This window comes from Scyliorhinus torazame, chromosome 20 (genome assembly GCF_047496885.1).
Source record: "Scyliorhinus torazame isolate Kashiwa2021f chromosome 20, sScyTor2.1, whole genome shotgun sequence".
In the NCBI taxonomy this organism is placed as follows: domain Eukaryota; kingdom Metazoa; phylum Chordata; class Chondrichthyes; order Carcharhiniformes; family Scyliorhinidae; genus Scyliorhinus; species Scyliorhinus torazame.
In genome coordinates this window covers 2,849,480-2,869,932 of record NC_092726.1, presented here as the reverse complement: position 1 = coordinate 2,869,932, position 20,453 = coordinate 2,849,480, and the positions used below count along the sequence as shown (strand labels likewise).

At 51.2% G+C, this 20,453-nt stretch overlaps 1 protein-coding gene across 1 annotated transcript in view; it reads left to right on the top strand.

The window, feature by feature from the left end:
• Positions 1–20,299, top strand: part of xpo7 (exportin 7) — a 136,980-nt gene extending 116,681 nt beyond the window's left edge. The window contains exons 21-28 of the mRNA XM_072485574.1: positions 2,851–2,958; positions 3,277–3,359; positions 7,255–7,469; positions 9,730–9,868; positions 11,759–11,919; positions 14,239–14,337; positions 14,978–15,105; positions 19,341–20,299. Coding sequence (XP_072341675.1) covers positions 2,851–2,958; positions 3,277–3,359; positions 7,255–7,469; positions 9,730–9,868; positions 11,759–11,919; positions 14,239–14,337; positions 14,978–15,105; positions 19,341–19,434 — 1,027 coding nt within the window. The 3' untranslated portion in view covers positions 19,435–20,299. The remainder of the gene's footprint in view (positions 1–2,850; positions 2,959–3,276; positions 3,360–7,254; positions 7,470–9,729; positions 9,869–11,758; positions 11,920–14,238; positions 14,338–14,977; positions 15,106–19,340) is intronic.
• Positions 20,300–20,453: the final 154 nt, after the last annotated feature.

The window sequence follows — 20,453 nt, the reverse complement described above, 5'->3', positions numbered from 1 at the left end:
TGCCATCGGGGATGTACACTGAGGGAGTGCTGAGCCATCGGGGATGTACACTGAGGGAGCGCTGTGCCATCGGGGATGTACACTGAGAGCGCTGTGCCATCGGGGATGTACACTGAGGTAGCGCTGTGCCATCGGGGATGTACACTGAGGGAGTGCTGTGCCATCGGGGATGTACACTGAGGGAGCGCTGTGCCATCGGGGATGTACACTGAGGGAGCGCTGTGCCATAGGGGATGTACACTGAGGGAGCGCTGTGCCATCGGGGATGTACACTGAGGGAGCGCTGTGCCATCGGGGATGTACACTGAGGGAGCGCTGTGCCATCGGGGATGTACACTGAGAGCGCTGTGCCATCGGGGATGTACACTGAGGGAGCGCTGTGCCATCGGGGATGTACACTGAGAGCGCTGTGCCATCGGGGATGTACACTGAGAGCGCTGTGCCATCGGGGATGTACACTGAGAGAGCGCTGTGCCATCGGGGATGTACACTGAGAGAGCGCTGTGCCATCGGGGATGTACACTGAGAGAGCGCTGTGCCATCGGGGATGTACACTGAGGGAGCGCTGTGCCATCGGGGATGTACACTGAGGGAGTGCTGTGCCATCGGGGATGTACACTGAGAGAGCGCTGTGCCATCGGGGATGTACACTGAGGGAGTGCTGTGCCATCGGGGATGTACACTGAGGGAGCGCTGTGCCATCGGGGATGTACACTGAGAGCGCTGTGCCATCGGGGATGTACACTGAGAGAGCGCTGTGCCATCGGGGATGTACACTGAGGGAGTGCTGTGCCATCGGGGATGTACACTGAGGGAGCGCTGTGCCATCGGGGATGTACACTGAGGGAGTGCTGTGCCATCGGGGATGTACACTGAGGGAGCGCTGTGCCATCGGGGATGTACACTGAGGGAGCGCTGTGCCATCGGGGATGTACACTGAGAGAGCGCTGTGCCATCGGGGATGTACACTGAGGGAGCGCTGTGCCATCGGGGATGTACACTGAGGGAGCGCTGTGCCATCGGGGATGTACACTGAGGGAGCGCTGTGCCATCGGGGATGTACACTGAGGGAGCGCTGTGCCATCGGGGATGTACACTGAGGGAGCGCTGTGCCATCGGGGATGTACACTGAGGGAGTGCTGTGCCATCGGGGATGTACACTGAGGGAGCGCTGTGCCATCGGGGATGTACACTGAGGGAGCGCTGTGCCATCGGGGATGTACACTGAGAGAGCGCTGTGCCATCGGGGATGTACACTGAGGGAGCGCTGTGCCATCGGGGATGTACACTGAGGGAGCGCTGTGCCATCGGGGATGTACACTGAGGGAGCGCTGTGCCATCGGGGATGTACACTGAGGGAGCGCTGTGCCATCGGGGATGTACACTGAGGGAGCACTGTGCCATCGGGGATGTACACTGAGGGAGCGCTGTGCCATCGGGGATGTACACTGAGGGAGCGCTGTGCCATCGGGGATGTACACTGAGGGAGCACTGTGCCATCGGGGATGTACACTGAGGGAGCGCTGTGCCATCGGGGATGTACACTGAGGGAGTGCTGTGCCATCGGGGATGTACACTGAGGGAGCGCTGTGCCATCGGGGATGTACACTGAGAGAGCGCTGTGCTATCGGGGATGTACACTGAGGGAGCGCTGTGCCATCGGGGATGTACACTGAGGGAGTGCTGTGCCATCGGGGATGTACACTGAGGGAGCGCTGTGCCATCGGGGATGTACACTGAGGGAGCGCTGTGCCATCGGGGATGTACACTGAGGGAGCGCTGTGCCATCGGGGATGTACACTGAGGGAGCGCTGTGCCATCGGGGATGTACACTGAGGGAGCGCTGTGCCATCGGGGATGTACACTGAGAGAGCGCTGTGCCATCGGGGATGTACACTGAGGGAGCGCTGTGCCATCGGGGATGTACACTGAGGGAGTGCTGTGCCATCGGGGATGTACACTGAGAGCGCTGTGCCATCGGGGATGTACACTGAGGGAGCGCTGTGCCATCGGGGATGTACACTGAGGGAGCGCTGTGCCATCGGGGATGTACACTGAGGGAGTGCTGTGCCATCGGGGATGTACACTGAGAGCGCTGTGCCATCGGGGATGTACACTGAGGGAGTGCTGTGCCATCGGGGATGTACACTGAGAGAGCGCTGTGCCATCGGGGATGTACACTGAGGGAGCGCTGTGCCATTGGAGATGTGTTATGGGCGGCACGGTAGCACAGTGGTTAGCACTGTTGCTTCTCAGCGCCAGGGACCAAGGTTCGATTCCCGGCTGGGTCACTGTGCGGAGTCTGCATGTTCTCCCCGTGTGTGCGTGGGTTTCCTCCGGGTGCTCCGGTTTCCTCCCACAGTCCAAAGATGTGCAGGTTAGGTGCATTGGCCACGATAAATTGCCCTTAGTGTTCACAAAGTTTGTTTGGAGTTATTGGGTTGCGGGAGGGTGTGGATTTGGGTAGGGTGCTCTTTCCAAGGGCCGGTGCAGACTCGATGGGCCGAATGGCCTCCTTCTGCACTGTAAATTCTATGTATCAGGCTGTGCGCAAAGTGTTTTTCATGTCTGCCTAATTGACAGTGACGATACTTGAACAATAATAGTTTATGAAGCACTGAGAGAGGTTAGTGAGAGAGGTGATGATTGCTCTGTAAATGCAGATTTTACCACCTTCCACTCAATCACTTGAGCTGCAGTCATTGATATGTCAGGAAATAGACTTTCAGTGGAACGCATCCCATTAAATCGGAACTCCTTTCTCCCGACTCCTCGCAGATTGAGAGACGTTCCAATGTTCAATGTTGGTTTGAACACTTGATATAATTTCCTTAACCTCTGTGCTCACAGCTATCCCACCTACATGCCAATACTACAGCGTGTTGTTGAACTTTGGTATCATGACCCAGCGTGTACCACACCCATCCTCAAACTGATGGCTGAACTGGTCCACAACAGGTAAGGTAACCCTGCAGACATGACTCTTCCCCCTGACGTTCGGCGAGATCTGACAGTGTGAGCAACCTGCTAAATGTGGGAACTCCCATGCACAGGCTTTACCGTGGTATTGCTGTGATGTGCACACAAGCTTAGCTCTCTCTGCTGCCTTGGAGATTTCACCATGTCTTGTTGAAGTTAATGGGATTGTTTGAGATGGGATGTGACTAGCTCTGCTGCAGAATCCTGCGTTCGAAATGTTTGATTTCTGCTTGGCGATGAGGTTTGAATCCAGAAGTTGCAGAATTAGAATTGACGTCTTTCCTGCCCCGTTTGCAGGTCACAGAGGCTGCAGTTTGATGTCTCTTCCCCGAATGGCATTCTCCTGTTTCGAGAGACCAGTAAAATGATTACAACCTACGGTCAGTGTGATTTAACTTTGTTGTAACTTTCCAATAATTCTGTTCACTCACCTTTCCTGGTATCCGACCCCAGCTGATGCCCACCCTCTGTACCCTGCTCCAGCTTTTGTTCAGCCTCTATGCAAGCATCTGTACATGATACCCGACACAATTGTGAATGTGCTCTCTTGCTGCACAGGTTAAGGTTCTGCTCAATGTCTCCTACCTCTTCTTGCTGATGAAGCTCTGTTTACTCCTCATTGCTCCAGTTCCCAGGAGCAGCATCATGATGTGCTCTGCCCTGCCTCCAGGACCGGAATCTCTATCTCGGTGCTCAGAAATCATTCTCTGTGAAGGCACGGGCCCAGGGCAAGACTTCTATCAGCAGAACCATCAGTGAAGTACAATAGTGTGGATTTTTCAAAGGGGATTGTTGCGAGTTGTGGAACAATAGCACGAATTGTAAGTTTTAAAATTTGTTCTTTGATGGGACGTGGACATTGCTGGGTCAGCATTTGTCTCCCAACTCTAATCCCCTTGAACTGACTGCCTTGCTCGGCCGTTTCAGAGGACAGAGTTAACCGCATTGCTGTGGGTCTGGAGTCACATGTAGGCCAGACCGGGTAAGGACGGCAGATTTCCTTCCCTGAAGGACATTAGTGAACCAGATGGCTTTTTACAACAAACGATGATAGCTTCAGTCACCATCACTGAGATTAACTTCATGTTCCAGGTCTATCAATTCAGTTTAAATTCCACCAAGTGGTGGGATTAGAACCTGCGTCCCCAGAGTATTCACCTGGGTCCTCGAGTCCAGTGACACTCTGCCACCACATCACCATCTTTCCCAGGTTATACAGTGCCACTTTGTGAATGATCATTTCTGCCCATCATACAGGAAGGGTGTTGCTGCGAACACAGTTACTCCATTGAGTGACAGCGCTGCACAAAATAAATCATTGCTCAGCTTGACATTACCACTGGAGAAATTGTCCATACATTCACAGGAAGCACAGAGGATTACAACTCGCACGTTCGTCACCTGGCCCTTGCTCGCTGCTGCGAGTGTGGGGTCGCAGAAGAACCCTGATGGTATCCTTCAGGTTATAATGATCACTCAGCGTGGTTTCAGACGAGGCCCAGGGACCACTGTGTGAGAATATTGTGAATAAAATTGGAAACTAAGGCAACTTCTTTCGAACTCTGACCATAGCAGCAGCCTGTGTCTGTCAAGGAGGCCCGGGTCGGTGGAGCTGATGCCGGCCTCCCACTGAGATGGTGATTGTCGTCCTTCATCTCCCGGAGAAATGCCAAGGGCAGAAAACGGACTTCTACGCCGTGTTTGCTGAGCAAGTTCTTTGACACAGTTGGGAGAGCCTTTGGATGTTCATGGAGAAATTGTCCTGGGAATTTCATCACAGCAGTGTTACAGTCCCATGGTGACAGGATTACAGTGCCTCTTCTGAGCCATGTCAGTAATGGAGTTAAACAGGGCTGTGTCCTCGCACTTTGACACGTTTTTCTCCACCGGCCTCGCCAGTGCCACCTTCCATGGTGGTGATCCTGACGTTGAAATCCTTCTCAATCTGGGAGGACTCCAGGCAAAGGCCAAGGCTCATGATTCCCTGTACGCTCGTGACTGCACAATTTGTCAATTCACCGCTGCAATGTAGCATGGACTTGCTAGGAATGCCTTGGCCTGACAGAGAAAACAGAAGTAATGCACCAGCCTGCCCCAGGAAAGCCGTGTCTTCAGCCCAAGGTTTCAGTCCCTGACCAGCAGCTGTCCGCAGTGAATAACTTCACTTCTCTCAGGTTATCTATATTGGCGATCCGACACATGGAAAAATTGACAAAGCAAAGTGTAGCCTTCAGAAAACTGGGTGCAAAGAGGAACGAGGCAGCCGACAGGAAAGCAATATTCCTGCCCAGAGAGAAGCAAACTACTGCAGTTGCTGGGAATCTGAAATCTGAACGTAAACAGCTCACTTCCCTTGAATGAGTTGCTTTGTTTGGCTATTTCAGGGGGCAGATAATCAACCACACTGTGGATCTGGAGTCACTTACAGACTAGGAGTCGGCCATTTCGCCCCTTGTCCTGATCTGCCATTCCAGAAAGTCATGACTGATCTGATTGTGGCTTCAACTCCACATTACCCCCCGCCGGGCCCCCAAATAAAATAACCTTTATTTCTTAGTTGAATATCTATCTACCCCTGCCTTAAAAATGTTCAATGACCCAGCCTCCACTGCTCTCTGGGGAAGTTCGAAAGACTCTCAACCTTTAGTCAGAAAGATTTCTTCCCATCTCCATCTTCAATCGGAGATCCCTTATTTTTAAAGTGTGTCTCCTAGTTCTAGTCTATCCCACTCGCAGAGGCATCCTTTCAACATTCACCCTGTATAATCCCCTCAGCATCTTGTATGTTTCAATAAGATCACCTCTCATTCATTCTAAACTCCAATGGATACAGCCTATTCTTTCCTGACCAGCCCCCATCTTGGGTCAGTTGAGTGCACCTTCACTGAATTCCTGACTCATTTGTCTCTTTCAATGAAACTGTCCACAGCTCCAGACGTGGTCTCACCAAAGTCCGAGACATATGTGGCAAAACATTTTGACTTTTATTTTCCGTTCCTTTTGCAATGAACAGCATAGGAACAGGAATAGGTCATTCAGTCCATCAAACCTGCTCCGCCATTCAACTAGTTCATGCTCATCTACGTCAATGTTACTTTCCCGCACTGTCCCCGTATCTTTGGATGTCATCTGTCTTGAACACACTCAGTGATTGAGCTTCCACAACTCTCTCTGGGATGGGGAATTTTTTTCAAACCCTGCTGTACTTGCATACACACCTTTTTATCATTTGTGTACCCGGACACCCAAATCCCTCTGTCCCTCCGAGTTCTGCAATCCCTCTCAATTTAAATAATTGCTGCTTTTCTCGTCTTCCTTTTTGGACTCCCAGTATTGGCACCTTATTCAAGGATGTAGATGCACTAGAAGCGGTTCAGACCAGGAATGGACGGCTTGTCTTATGAGGAACGGTTGGAGAGATAGGAGTTGTATCCGCTGGAGTTTAGAAGAGTGAGAGATGACTTTATTGAAACATCTGAGATCCTGAGGGGTGTTGACAGGGTGGGTGTGGAGAGGGTGTGTCCTCTTGTGGGAGAATCTAGAACCAGGGGGGTCACTGTTTAACAATAAGGGGTCGCCCATTTCAGACAGAGATGGGGCAAAATATTTTCTGTGAGGGTGGAGAGTCTCGGGAACTCACTTACTGAAAGGGTGATGGAAGCAGGGTTTTTGAATATTTTTAAGGTTGAGCTAGATAGATTCTTAGTAAGCAAGGAGGGTGCAAGGTTATCGTGAGGGTCGGTGGGACGCAGCTTTGAGGTCACGATCAGATCAGGCATGATCTTATTAAATGGGGGAGCGAGCTGGAGGGGCTGAATGGCCTCCTCCTGCTCCGAATGCATATGTTTCCCCACATTCCCTCTGCCAAATCTTTACCCACTAGATAATGGATGTCATCTGTCTTGAACACGATCAGAGTTCCTTTGCCAACTGCTCATGTCCTTTTTACAACTGACTTTCGTACCTATCTATACTCCATCAACAATTTAGCACCTGTACACTCAACCCCCTCATCCAAGTCATTGATGTAAATTCTGACTAGTTGAGGCCCCAGCACTGATCGCTGAGGCACTCCACTTCCCACACTGCAACTTGGAAAATGACCCATTTTTACCCGCTCACGGTTTCCTGTTAGCTAACCAATTCTCTGTCCGTGAGAATATGTTCGTCCCTGGGCCAGTGTTCTTCAAACTTTTTTTTCTGATGATTGCTGTGAAGATTTCACAAAGGCTAAACAAGCTGTGATATTTTCTCCTTTTTGTTTTGTTCAAACAGGTAATCGAATTCTCACTCTGGGAGAGGTTCCGAAGGACCAAGTGTATGGGCTGAAGTTGAAAGGAATTTCCATTTGCTTCTCCATGTTGAAGGCAGCTCTCAGTGGCAACTACGTTAACTTTGGGGTCTTCCGTCTCTATGGCGACGATGCACTCGACAATGCTTTGCAAACATTCATTAAGCTACTCCTGTCAATCCCTCACAGCGACCTACTGGTTTGTGATCTTAACCTTCACTTATTTTTAAATTTATTTACAGTATTTGAGTGTCGCTGGTTATGCCAGCAATTATTGCCCAACCCCAATTGCGCTATGGTGATAGTGCGCCATCTTCTTGACCCGCTGCAGTCCCTGTGGTGTAGGTACACCCACAGTGCTGTTAGGGAGGGAGTTCCAGGATGTTGCCCCAGCGACAGTGAAGGAACGGTGATATATTTCCAAGTCGGGTGGTGAGTGACTCGGAGGGGAACCTCCAGGTGGTGGGGGTCCCAGGTATCTGCTGCTCTTGTCCTTCTAGATGGTAGTGGTCGTGGGTTTGGAAGGTGCTGTCTAGGAACCTTGGTGAGTTCCTGCAGTGCATCCTGTAGATGGGACACACGCTGCCGCTGTGTGTCGGTGGTGGAGGGAGTGAATGTTTGTGGAGAGGGGAGCAATCAAGCGGGGCTGCTTTGTCCTGGATGGTGTCGAGCTTCTTGAGTGATGTTGGAGCTGCGCTCACCCAGGCAAGTGGAGAGTATTCCATCACACTCCTGACCTGTGCCTTGTAGATGGTGGACAGACTTTGAGGGGAGGGGGGTCAGAAGGGGAGGTACCTGCTGCAGGATTCCTGGCCTCTGAACTGCCCCTGTAGCAACAGTATTTTTGTGACTGGACCAGTTGGGTTTGTGATCAATGGCAACCCCCAGGATGTAGATGATGGGGGATTTAGCGATGGTAATGCCATTGAATGTCAAGCGAGATGGTCCTTGTCTAGCACTTGTGTGTCGCGTATGTTACGTGTCACTTATGTGGTAGAATGTATTTCCCTGAAAGAATATATTTGAAGGTGAGGTTACCGGTGGGCTCTGAGGTTTATCCCGAAGCCAGTACCCACTGAGAGTGAGTGAGAACTGTGTGAGTGTTGTTGGAGGAATCTATCACTCGGTTCCTTTGTGTTTATGCTCACTCGACTGATCCCTGCATCCCAGCAATCTTGAAAGTCTATTATCTGTGTGGGATTCTTCTGTAAAATACTCTTAACTCGTCCTCTTGCACCGAGGCTGTCACGCTTCTGCTGATGTTACTTTCTTCCCACACAGAAATGTCCTGTTCCTCCCACCCCATACCTCAGTGCTTCAGAACTCTGGGTCACATGGCAGAACTCTTCCTGTGTCACGTGGGAAGACCGGAATGTTTTATGAGAGAATCTGGACCAAAAGTATAGGTTTACCTCCGTCTTTCTTCACAAAGAAGAAACAGTCGAAATGGTTGATTGGTGGTACTGGACTAGAGCATTGCTGAAAAAATATATGCTGTCAAAGCTTTCCCTCTTGTACTCATCAAGACAGCTCACAAGAAAATACCAACAGTGAAGGGAACAACAATTTATACAACAAGAGGAGAGAGTGCTGATTGTCTGATAAGTGGATTCTGATTGGTAGAGGCATTGGCATGGGGCATTGGCATGTGGTATGCAGCAGCAAAGGGTTAACGGCCAAGGTTAACCGACACTTGTGAAACAATCCTGATTGTGCTCAGAGTTACCCTGAAACCGAATTGAAGATTCTCAGTGTGGCTCACCTGTGTGTGCTGGAAGCTACATTTCTCATACCCAGGGCCCTGTCCTTTTCAGGCACAAGGAGCAAGTTCACACTTTGCGCCATTGTCAACTGAACAAAAACTTGGGGGCCAGCCATTCCATGGTTCATTACCCATTGCACTGGCTTGACCAACCAGTCGACCTGCCTGGTTTGAATTGGAGCAAAAGCTTGTTGTTCCCTTTCCTGGTGCTATTTTCTTGTGAGCTCTCCTGATGCGGACAAGACAAAAAGTTTATCTCATCTTGTTTCAGCAGTTAGCAGTGTTAGGCTGCAATGGAAAGCTTAGTTTACTTTTGGTTAAGTCACTCGGCGCCAGTAAATTGATGGTTTGTGAGAATCTATTCCTTGATTTAGTATCTGAGGAGTTCAGAGTGCAAACGGAGACTATTTGACCCACCCTGCCCGTCCTCTCTCTGCTAGATCAATCCCAGCTAATCCCACTTACCCTCTCCCCCTAGCTCCGAATTGTCCTCCGCTTCAAATATTTCACCACTTTTCCCAAAGAGTGGTCTCTGCCTCAACCACTCCCTGTGACACAGTTTTCCCTGCTCCAAGTCTCACTGCTGTTCCCTGCTGATTCATAACTCTTCCTCATTCCAGAAACTTCCATTGAATCTTCTCTTGGCCTTCAACATTTTAACATTCCTCTGTTTTCTTTTTTTTCCCCCCCCACCCAGGATTATCCCAAGCTCAGTCAGTCCTACTATTCCTTGTTAGAAGTTCTCACCCAGGACCACATGAATTTTATTGCCAGCCTGGAACCCCACGTTATCATGTACATTCTCTCCTCTATTTCAGAAGGTCTAACTGCACTGGGTGAGTAAATTGTCTTCATTCACACCGCAAGGAGTAGACTAATGATGAATATTTTCTCTTTAACCCAATTTTGTGTTCCCGTCGCCAAAACGATTGAGAATTGAGCGCAGGTAGTTTCATGTTTGCACAAGAGGAACTGCGCCCACTCTTAGACCATAAGACATAGGATAAGAATTAGGCCACTCGGCCCATTGAGTCTGCTCCGCCATTCAATCATGGCTGATATTTTCTCATCCCCATTCTCCTGCCTTCTCCCCATAACCCCTGATCCTCTTGCCCCACCTCGCACTGTGGACACTCACGGTCAGAGACTTTAGCAGTAGGGTGAGCAAAAGCTAAGTATTGGGACCTCCCCGGGATAGGGACTTCCAGGCCTTCACATCTGGCAATTGGGCTGCAAAGCCCTAGTTACGTGACCCTAACTCACTCTGTCTCTGTATGTGAGCCTGGAGGTTGGAAAGGGCGCTTTCAACTCTGCTCCTGCAGTGAGGGGGAAGTCCGATGTTCAGAGGATCCCGACAGTGCGGACGGAGACTATTCTGCCCATCGAGTCCACACCAGCCCTCTGAAAGAGCACTCTACCTAGGACCATCCATATGCCCTATCCCCATAACCCCGCGCATCGATCATGGCCAATCCACCTAACCTGCACATCTTTGGACTGCGGGAGGAAACCGGAGCACCCGGAGGAAACCCACGCAGACCCGGGGAGAACTTGCAAACTCCACACAGACAGCGACCCAGCGGGGAATCGAACCCGGGTCCCTGGCGCAGTGAGGCAGCAGTGCTAACCTCTGCGCCGACCTGGGTCCCTGGCGCAGTGAGGCAGCAGTGCTAACCTCTGCGCTGACCTGGGTCCCCGGCGCAGTGAGGCAGCAGTGCTAACCTCTGCGCCGACCTGGGTCCCTGGCGCAGTGATGCAGCAGTGCTAACCTCTGCGCCGACCTGGGTCCCCAGCGCAGTGAGGTAGCAGTGCTAACCACTGTGCCATCCAGGTCCCTGGCGCAGTGAGGCAGCAGTGCTAACCACTGTGCCACGGGTCCCTGGCGCTGTGAGGTAGCAGTGCTAACCACTGTGCCATGTTGGTGGCAACGAGTTCAGCCGAGATTAATGACAACGTGGACTGAATTCACAAGGCGTTAATGACCAGATAGAGACACTGTTTTTTGTTTTGTTCATTGAATGGTCAGTATTAGCCTGGGCACCAGGGGGCGCTCCGTTTCTCTTCTCCCAACTGTGCTGTTTGACATCTCCAAGGTGGCACCTCTGACTCCCCCAATGATAGCGTTGGCACTGTCAGCTTAGATTCTGTGCTCGAGGGTTTGGAGTGAAACTCAAACTACAGCCTCTGAGTCAAAGACAAAGGAACCCCCCACCGGACCTCAGCTGTGTTGATGCAGGTGGAAACTGGGTCTCCCCTGGCCCCAGGATGAATCTTCAGAAAACTGGGAGGGGGCTTGGCCCCAGACATGCAGTCTGCTGGCATATCGGCACACTCCCTCAACCAAACACCCAGCAAATATCTCCACTACCTTGCGGATAAGAGCTGAAGGCTAAGGGGGTAAACCCTGACAGAATCCAAGGACGGACTGATGTGTGACTATGTCACCATTCCAACTTCTCCTGCAACAAAGCCTTTGCATTCCTTTGACTCCACCGGGAAGACTGAGAATGGGGCCCTGACATTTGGGCAGCCAGGGCCTCTTTAAATGTTGCCTGCGGCCTGGAGAGTCCCCTCCAGTTTCACTGCAGAGTGTTAACATGGGCAACAGACTTAACACACAGTTGGCCAGTGAGGTAAACAATCGTCTTCAGAGATGGAAGGATGCCAGGGTAAAGGTGAGGCAGAGAGAAACAAGCACATGAGGTCTGTCACTGTTGTGTTTTCAGATACGATGGTGTGTACAGGTTGCTGCTCAAGTCTGGACCACATTGTAACATATCTGTTCAAGCAGCTGTCTCGCAGCACAAAGAAACGGACAACACCGCTGTCCCAGGAAAGTGACCGCTTCCTCCACATCATGCAACAGCACCCTGACATGATTCAGCAGGTACGTCCTCACAGATGTTCAAAACTCCAACAACACACGTTCCAGCCATCCCTTCCCCAACTCCGACCTCAATTCCAGCCCGAAGCCCCTCCGGGATTCCGGCACTCCTCCAATTCCAACCTCCTGTACAGCCCTGATTTTAATCTCTCCATCATCGGCGGCCGAGACCCCAAGCTCTGGGAACCCTTCCCTAAACCTGTCTGCCTCTCTGACCGCCTTGAAAACTGCCTCCTGCACCAAGCTTTTAGTCAACTGTTTAAATATTTATCATGTGGCTCAGTGTCAAATCTTGTTTGATAATGTTTGTCTCAAGTGCCTGGGGGGGTTTCCGACATTAAAAGTGCAGTATAAATAAATGTACCTTGTCGTTTGTTGCACAGTCTCCCAGTAGCTCCTGAGCAAAGAGGAGTGAAATGTGTCCAGGGAGCGCTGCTTGTGCAGTTCAGGTGTGAGGTTCCGTGGCTGGATCCATCCCTTGTTTCAGGCTTAGTACAGCCACGCCAGTTCACTGTTGCTGTTTACAAACCGCTGCAGTTAATCAGAGGGCAGATGTAACTGCGTGCAAATTTCAAACCACTGGCCAATGATTTCCTTTTTTTCAAGGATTGCTTGGCATTTGTAAACGAGTGTGTTGGGGACAATGCTGAAGCCTAAACAGGAATGTATGAAAGTCAGCAACAAGGACTCAAAGGTTTGCAAAGTGACATAAAGTAGGACGGAACGATGCTGAAAGTTGTTCTCCTGAGGTCAGCGAGTGGGGAGATGCATTTGTGTCCTCATTGGTCAGTGTTCGGAGTGCTGCTCTTTGACACATTCCAAGTCCAGCTCACCCACGTACAGGGCACTGTTATAAAGTTTGCAGATAATGTGAAACACGGAAATATTGGAAACGATGATCGTAACGAATTCGAGTTGAACAATAGTCAAAACAGGAAGGCATGAGGCAGGTGAAGCTTGGTGTGGAGAAATGTGAAGTTCTATCTTTCCTGTAGGAAGAGGGAGGGGAGACAGTATGGACGAAATGGCCCAATCCGAAAGGGGGCTCAGGAACATGAACCCCAGGTTATATGTACACAGATGTTTGACAGTGGCAGGGGAAGCTGAGAAAGAAGATCATGCGATTTCCAGTTTCAATTAACAGACCAGGAATTAAAATGCAAAAGAGAGAGGGGGAGGGGGGGGGTGCTCCTGAAGCTTTCAGAGAGACTGAAGCCTCAGCCGGAGTATTGTGTTCACCCCTGGGCACCACCCTCCAGGAAGGGTGTCGACGTCTTGGATTCAAGGGATCCAAGTTTCCTGGATTGGAGTTTCTGCATTGAGACTGGGGTTGTTATCTGTCGAGCATTGTAGGTGAAAACACCATTTGATAAACGTGTCCAAATTCAGGAACGATTTTGATGGAACTAAAAGAAAGAACCGTTTCCTGCAGCAGGACGGTTTCGAACCAGAGGACTCCGATTTAAGGGAATATTTAAAAGAGCTGGAGGCACAATGAGGAAACATACTTCTACATGAGGTATTTTAATCTGGAATGCCCGGCTTAAAAAGGTGGCAGAGGGAGATTCGGGCTGGGCATTCAACAGAAAACTGAACAAAAACAAAAAGGGAAAGAATGATCGGACTCTGAAAAATGAGCAACGGGAAGGAATGAGTTTCGCTGGCGCAAAGAGCCTGCACAGACATGGTGGACTGAATGGCCTCCTTGTGTGATGGCAGTATCATTCTCAGATGGTGTGTGATGTCTCTGAACGTTATAAATCCCAGTGCATCATCATCTCTTCAAGCTTCCTTCTGAATTGATGTTGATGACTCTGAACCTTTGTCCACTTTGTAATGCTGTGTGGGGTTTGTTTGTAATGCTGTGTGGGGTTTGTTTGTAATGCTGTGTGGGGTTTTGTTTGTAATGCTGTGTGGGGTTTTGTTTGTAATGCTGTGTGGGGTTTGTTTGTAATGCTGTGTGGGGTTTGTTTGTAATGCTGTGTGGGGTTTTGTTTGTAATGCTGTGTGGGGTTTGTTTGTAATGCTGTGTGGGGTTTGTTTGTAATGCTGTGTGGGGTTTTGTTTGTAATGCTGTGTGGGGTTTGTTTGTAATGCTGTGTGGGGTTTTGTTTGTAATGCTGTGTGGGGTTTGTTTGTAATGCTGTGTGGGGTTTGTTTGTAATGCTGTGTGGGGTTTGTTTGTAATGCTGTGTGGGGTTTGTTTGTAATGCTGTGTGGGGTTTGTTTGTAATGCTGTGTGGGGTTTGTAATGCTGTGTGGGGTTTTGTTTGTAATGCTGTGTGGGGTTTGTAATGCTGTGTGGGGTTTGTTTTGCTACAGATGCTGTCCACAGTTCTGAACATCATCATTTTTGAAGACTGCAGAAATCAGTGGTCTATGTCACGCCCATTGCTGGGATTAATTCTCCTAAACGAGAAGGTACGGTCTGAGTGCATTACCTTTCTGAGCTTGGGCACCAAGCTCCGGTAGATGTGGGCGACATTGGATAGACAACAGGACAATCATTGCCTTGCGCTGTACATCACTGAGAACCCTTCGACAAGAGGGGGGAAATGAGTACAGAATGTTCCATTTCTGCTGTGACACTCATTGTCTGAGGCACCAACTACTTGCCAGCCAATTGCTGACTTCCTGAAGTGTATTTCGGCGACCACAGTAGCTGATCTGTACACAAGAGTGAATGAGATGAAAGAGCTGTGTGGAACTGGGGCACTGACCACACACTGGGAGGTGTCCCTGCTCTTCAGAGAAGATCTTTACATCTATCGGAACCGGCAGGGCCTTGGTTTAACATCCCATCTTAACGTCACTCCCAACAGCGCAGCACTCCTTCAGTATTGGACTGGGAGTGTGAGGCCAGGTAAAGAGCTCAGGCCCTGGAGAGGGCCTTGAACTCTCCATCCTGTGACTCAGACGAGTGGGTGCAACCTGCCAAAGCTGGGAGATAGTAACCGGCACATCTGGAACTATATCCCGTGAAAGGATTGTCCCCACGTGTCAGCAGCGGGATCTCTGATGCTGATCTTTGTCCTGACTTGCCTGTCTGTTCCTCCCACAGTATTTTGCTGATTTGAGGAACAGCATTGTGAATGCCCAGCCTCCGGAGAAGCAGCAAGCCATGCACCTCTGCTTCGAGAACCTGATGGAAGGGATTGAGCGCAACTTATTGACCAAGAACAGAGACAGGTGAGCACTGCTGAGTGGACACAGACTGGCCTGATTAACAAAGGAGGGAGCAGCTTGTGATCACAAAGTTTGCAAAAGGACTTTGTTTTGTTGCTAACTTTTGGTTGGCTCTTAATTTGGCTCTATTTAATCACGTTTGCTCAAGAGTGGCCAGGTATCTTTCGACACCGCCACAAGGTTCAGAACCGAATACTGATCAATGACTCAATACACCAGTTAGTAAGTTCAAAAGCAATGCTCATTTATTTACACACAGTCAAATCTACTCATGCATAAACTCTACAAACTAAACTACCACTATTACTAAAGCCTATACTTAGCTTCGGGCGCCCACTCAGAGGAACAATGGCCGTTGCTCGGTTCTGAGGCTGCTGGGTTGAGCTGTTTACAGGGTAGCAACTAGGAGCATCTATCTCGTAGCGTGCGTTGACTTGGAACTTACTTTGTCTGCTGTAGCTGCTCGGCTGGTCTCTCTCTCCGGTGAGAGCCAAAGCTAAAGAAGGAAGATTCTCCCTTGGGGAATATCTTTTATACTGAAAAGGGCTTCGCGCGCTTTTGGGCGGGCCTTGAACTTGGCCTCAACTAATTGGGTCTTTCCCAATCAGTCATATCGATCTTCCTCCAATAGAGGGGTGATTCCCTAATCGCTGGGCGTGTCCTGGTGACTGTCAGTCTGCTTTGTCTCAGCTTCTTCTGGCGCCGGGGAGTCTGTCCTAACATTGTGCATCTAAATGTTTCCCTTTTGTCCCCCGGAGATGGCTCATTAGTGTGTAGATCATTTGGTAGTTTCTGTCCTGTCTGAGAGCTGAGGCTCTAATCAACAGACAGAGCTTGCACCTGCTTGTTTCTTAGCATTGTCCAATTTTCCCTGCAGTCTTTGCAAGTGTCCATTTTGTAATCGGGACGTGGCCATCCCAGATGGCTAGTTTGCCAAGCAAGTGTTTCGAGAAGGCAACACATTTTCAGTCAATTTGCTTGAACCCTTTCCTGTTGATCACTCATTCTACTTGTCTGTCGGCAGCACATCTGGCAGGGTGGCAGGAGGCTGAGGGAGGTTGCATAGATTGACGAGACTGGCACAAGGGTTGGCGAGAACTGGAGCTGCTCTTTGAGCAGAGAAGCAGAGGAAATGGAATAAATGTTCAACATTATGAAGTGTTTGCTCCAGTAAATGAGAAGCTAACAGGCGGATCGTCCCGAACGTCCTTCTTCAGTGTTGTATTTTATATGAAATGATATAATTGATGCTGACCACATGAATGTGCCTGAAATCCCTAAATTGGTGCAAGAGTGCGTGATTATTTCTATCGAGCAGGGTCAGAGAATAGATCTTCTGTGGTGAATGGCTGACAGTCCGACTCCCAAAGTTTGTCCAGCACAGTAAACATTCACTCCCTCAGCACCGACACACAATGGCAGCAAGTGTTTCCCATCTGCAAGGGACACTGCTGACCCTCTTGCCACAGAGTCTTCCAAACTGCTGACCTGTACCACCGAGAAGGTCAAGAGCAGCAGGTCCATAGGGAGACCAGGATTGCTACTTCTTCCTTGTCCCAGTGTTAAAATCCCGGATCCTGCCATCCAACAGTTAAATAGCACCATCACCTCACGAGAGTGCAAAGGTTGACGAATCTGGAGTATGCTGCCTGAGATGGTGGCAGAAGCAGACTGAGTAACGGGAATTTAACCTGAGCTAAATCAGCAAAAACTGTCACACGAGGAAAAGGATTCTCAACAGGGATTCTCAAATGGGCAGCACGGTAGCACAAGTGATTAGCACTGTGGCTTCACAGCGCCAGGGCCCCAGGTTCGATTCCCCGCTGGGTCACTGTCTGTGCGGAGTTTGCACGTTCTCCCCGTGTGTGCGTGGGTTTCCTCCGGGTGCTCCGGTTTCCTCCCACAGTCCAAAAGACGTGCAGGTTAGGTGGATTGGCCATGCTAAATTACCCCGTAGTGTCCATAAGGGTTGGGAGGGGTTATTGGGTTGCGGGGATAAGGTGGAAGTGAGGGATTAATGTGGGTCGGTGCAGACTCGATGGGCCGAATGGCCTCCTTCTGCACTGTATGTTCTATGTAATCTATGTAAAACAGGGACGAATTGTAATAACTTTCTCGGAGGCCTAACACTGGCACGATGGACCGAATGGCCTCTTCCATTATTGTGTTTGTCAGAAGGCAGCGCGACATGCCAACCCCTCTAACGCAGCGCGACATGCCCACCCCTCGAAGGCAGCGCGACATGCCAACCCCTTGAAGGCAGCGCGACATGCCAACCCCTCTAACGCAGCGCGACATGCCCACCCCTCGAAGGCAGCACGACATGCCCACCCCTCGAAGGCAGCGCGACATGACAACCCCTCGAAGGCAGCGCGACATGCCCACCCCTCGAAGGCAGCGCGACATGCCCACCCCTCGAAGGCAGCGCGACATGCCAACCCCTCGAAGGCAGCGCGACATGCCAACCCCTCGAAGGCAGCGCGACATGCCAACCCCTCGAAGGCAGCGCGACATGCCCACCCCTCGAAGGGAGCACGACATGCCCACCCCTCGAAGGCAGTGCGACATGACAACCCCTCTAACGCAGCGCGACATGCCCACCCCTCGAAGGCAGCGCGACATGCCCACCCCTCGAAGGCAGCGCGACATGCCCACCCCTCGAAGGGAGCACGACATGCCCACCCCTCGAAGGCAGCGCGACATGACAACCCCTCTAACGCAGCGCGACATGCCCACCCCTCGAAGGCAGCGCGACATGCCAACCCCTCGAAGGCAGCGCGACATGCCAACCCTTCGAAGGCAGCGCGACATGCCAACGCCTCGAAGGCAGCACGACATGCCAACCCCTCGAAGGCAGCGCGACATGCCAACCCTTCGAAGGCAGCGCGACATGCCAACCCCTCGAAGGCAGCACGACATGCCAACCCTTCGAAGGCAGCGCGACATGCCAACCCCTCGAAGGCAGCGCGACATGCCAACCCCTCGAAGGCAGCGCGACATGCCAACCCCTCGAAGGCAGCGCGACATGCCAACCCCTCGAAGGCAGCGCGACATGCCCACCCCTCGAAGGCAGCGCGACATGCCAACCCCTCGAAGGCAGCGCGACATGCCAACCCCTCGAAGGCAGCGCGACATGCCAACCCCTCGAAGGCAGCGCGACATGCCAACGCCTCGAAGGCAGCGCGACATGCCCACCCCTCGAAGGCAGCGCGACATGCCCACCCCTCGAAGGCAGCGCGACATGCCAACCCCTCGAAGGCAGCGCGACATGCCCACCCCTCGAAGGCAGCGCGACATGCCAACCCCTCGAAGGCAGCGCGACATGCCAACCCTTCGAAGGCAGCGCGACATGCCAACCCCTCGAAGGCAGCGCGACATGCCAACCCCTCGAAGGCAGCGCGACATGCCAACCCCTCGAAGGCAGCGCGACATGCCAACCCTTCGAAGGCAGCGCGACATGCCAACCCCTCGAAGGCAGCGCGACATGCCAACCCCTCGAAGGCAGCGCGACATGCCCACCCCTCGAAGGCAGCGCGACATGCCAACCCCTCGAAGGCAGCGCGACATGCCAACCCTTCGAAGGCAGCGCGACATGCCAACCCCTCGAAGGCAGCGCGACATGCCCACCCCTCTAACGCAGCGCGACATGCCAACCCCTCGAAGGCAGCACGACATGCCAACCCCTCGAAGGCAGCGCGACATGCCCACCCCTCTAACGCAGCGCGACATGCCAACCCCTCGAAGGCAGCACGACATGCCAACCCCTCGAAGGCAGCACGACATGCCAACCCCTCGAAGGCAGCGCGACATGCCCACCCCTCTAACGCAGCGCGACATGCCAACCCCTCGAAGGCAGCACGACATGCCCACCCCTCTAACGCAGCGCGACATGCCAACCCCTCGAAGGCAGCGCGACATGCCCACCCCTCTAACGCAGCGCGACATGCCCACCCCTCTAACGCAGCACGACATGCCCACTCCTCTAACGCAGCGCGACATGCCCACCCCTCTAACGCAGCGCGACATGCCAACCCTTCGAAGGGAGCGCGAGATCGGCCAAAAAGGTCAAAATCCCCAAAATAAATGTACTTGTGGCCTGCTCAGAAACTGACCATTGTCGGGTTGCTGGGACGATAAACTGTGGTGTGTACTTGGAGAGAGTTTTGGCCTGTGTTTGGGGGGGGCGGTGGTTGATGGGAATGTATATTAACCGTGCTGTTGTTTTTCTCGCTGCTCAGATTTACGCAGAACCTTTCGGTGTTTCGTCGAGAAGTGAACGACTCGATGAAGAACTTGACGTATGGCGTCAACAGCAGCGACATGATGAGCTGACATCTGTACGGACCTCACCTCCCACGCGGTTGGAAGGGGTCAAGGGGGGAGGGACGTGCATCTCTGATGTTACACAGAAGGGTGGGTAGTGGGGGTGGGGGGAAGAGGCAGAATTTAGTCGGACAGCTCCCAGGGGTGGCAGGTTCAAGAGCAGTGCCCACAGCCCCCCACCCCAATCCCCCATGGCATCGGACTTCAGGACTGGTCATTGTCCCTTCCTTTGAAAACAAAATCTTGGCAGCGATGGCCTCTGTGCTCTCGCCCCCTCATCTGCCTTGTATAAACTTGTACATTTTTTTTTCTTAAGACATTTTGAACAATGTTTATATGAAATCAATTAAAAGAGAGAGAAACGAAAGAGTTGTGATTGAAATTTTTAGAGTTGGGAGCGCGATGTTGAGAGATTTGGATGATGTGCAACAAGAGGTGATGTGTAAGGTAGTGGGGGTGGAATGTGTGTGGGAGTTCAGTTAGATACAGAGCTCCCGAGAATCCAGAGCAGGATTTATAAATTATACAAATAATGACAAAAAAGAAACTTACCAACTGATGTGGAAATAGCTCCAGGTTCCAATTGTCCGTCATATTTTTTCACCAATTGTTCCAGTAGTGATTAGGGAATTTCTGTAGAAGAGGTAACAGAAATTGTCGCTGCTAATAAATTATGTGTTGAGCACAGCTCGTTTATATTCACCAAGGAACAGAAAAACGATGGATTATATATTTTTATTGTTCCTTTCCACTGAATGTTCTGACTAAACACATTTCCAAATCACTGCGTGATCAGGTAGGTTGGTTTGTAAGAATGTTTGCTGCATATAGTGTAAAAGCATTGTGACTGCAAATAAAATCTTAATGGTTTGTACTTAAAGTCTCCCATTGGTTCAACTGTGCAGAGGAAAAGTGGGCTGAGGGAAGCAAGTTTACACATATCCCCAACACCTTCCCCATTCTCTCCTTCATCACTTTCCTCTCCCAACTGCCCTTCCTTCCCCCCCTCTCCCCATCTCCCCTCTCCC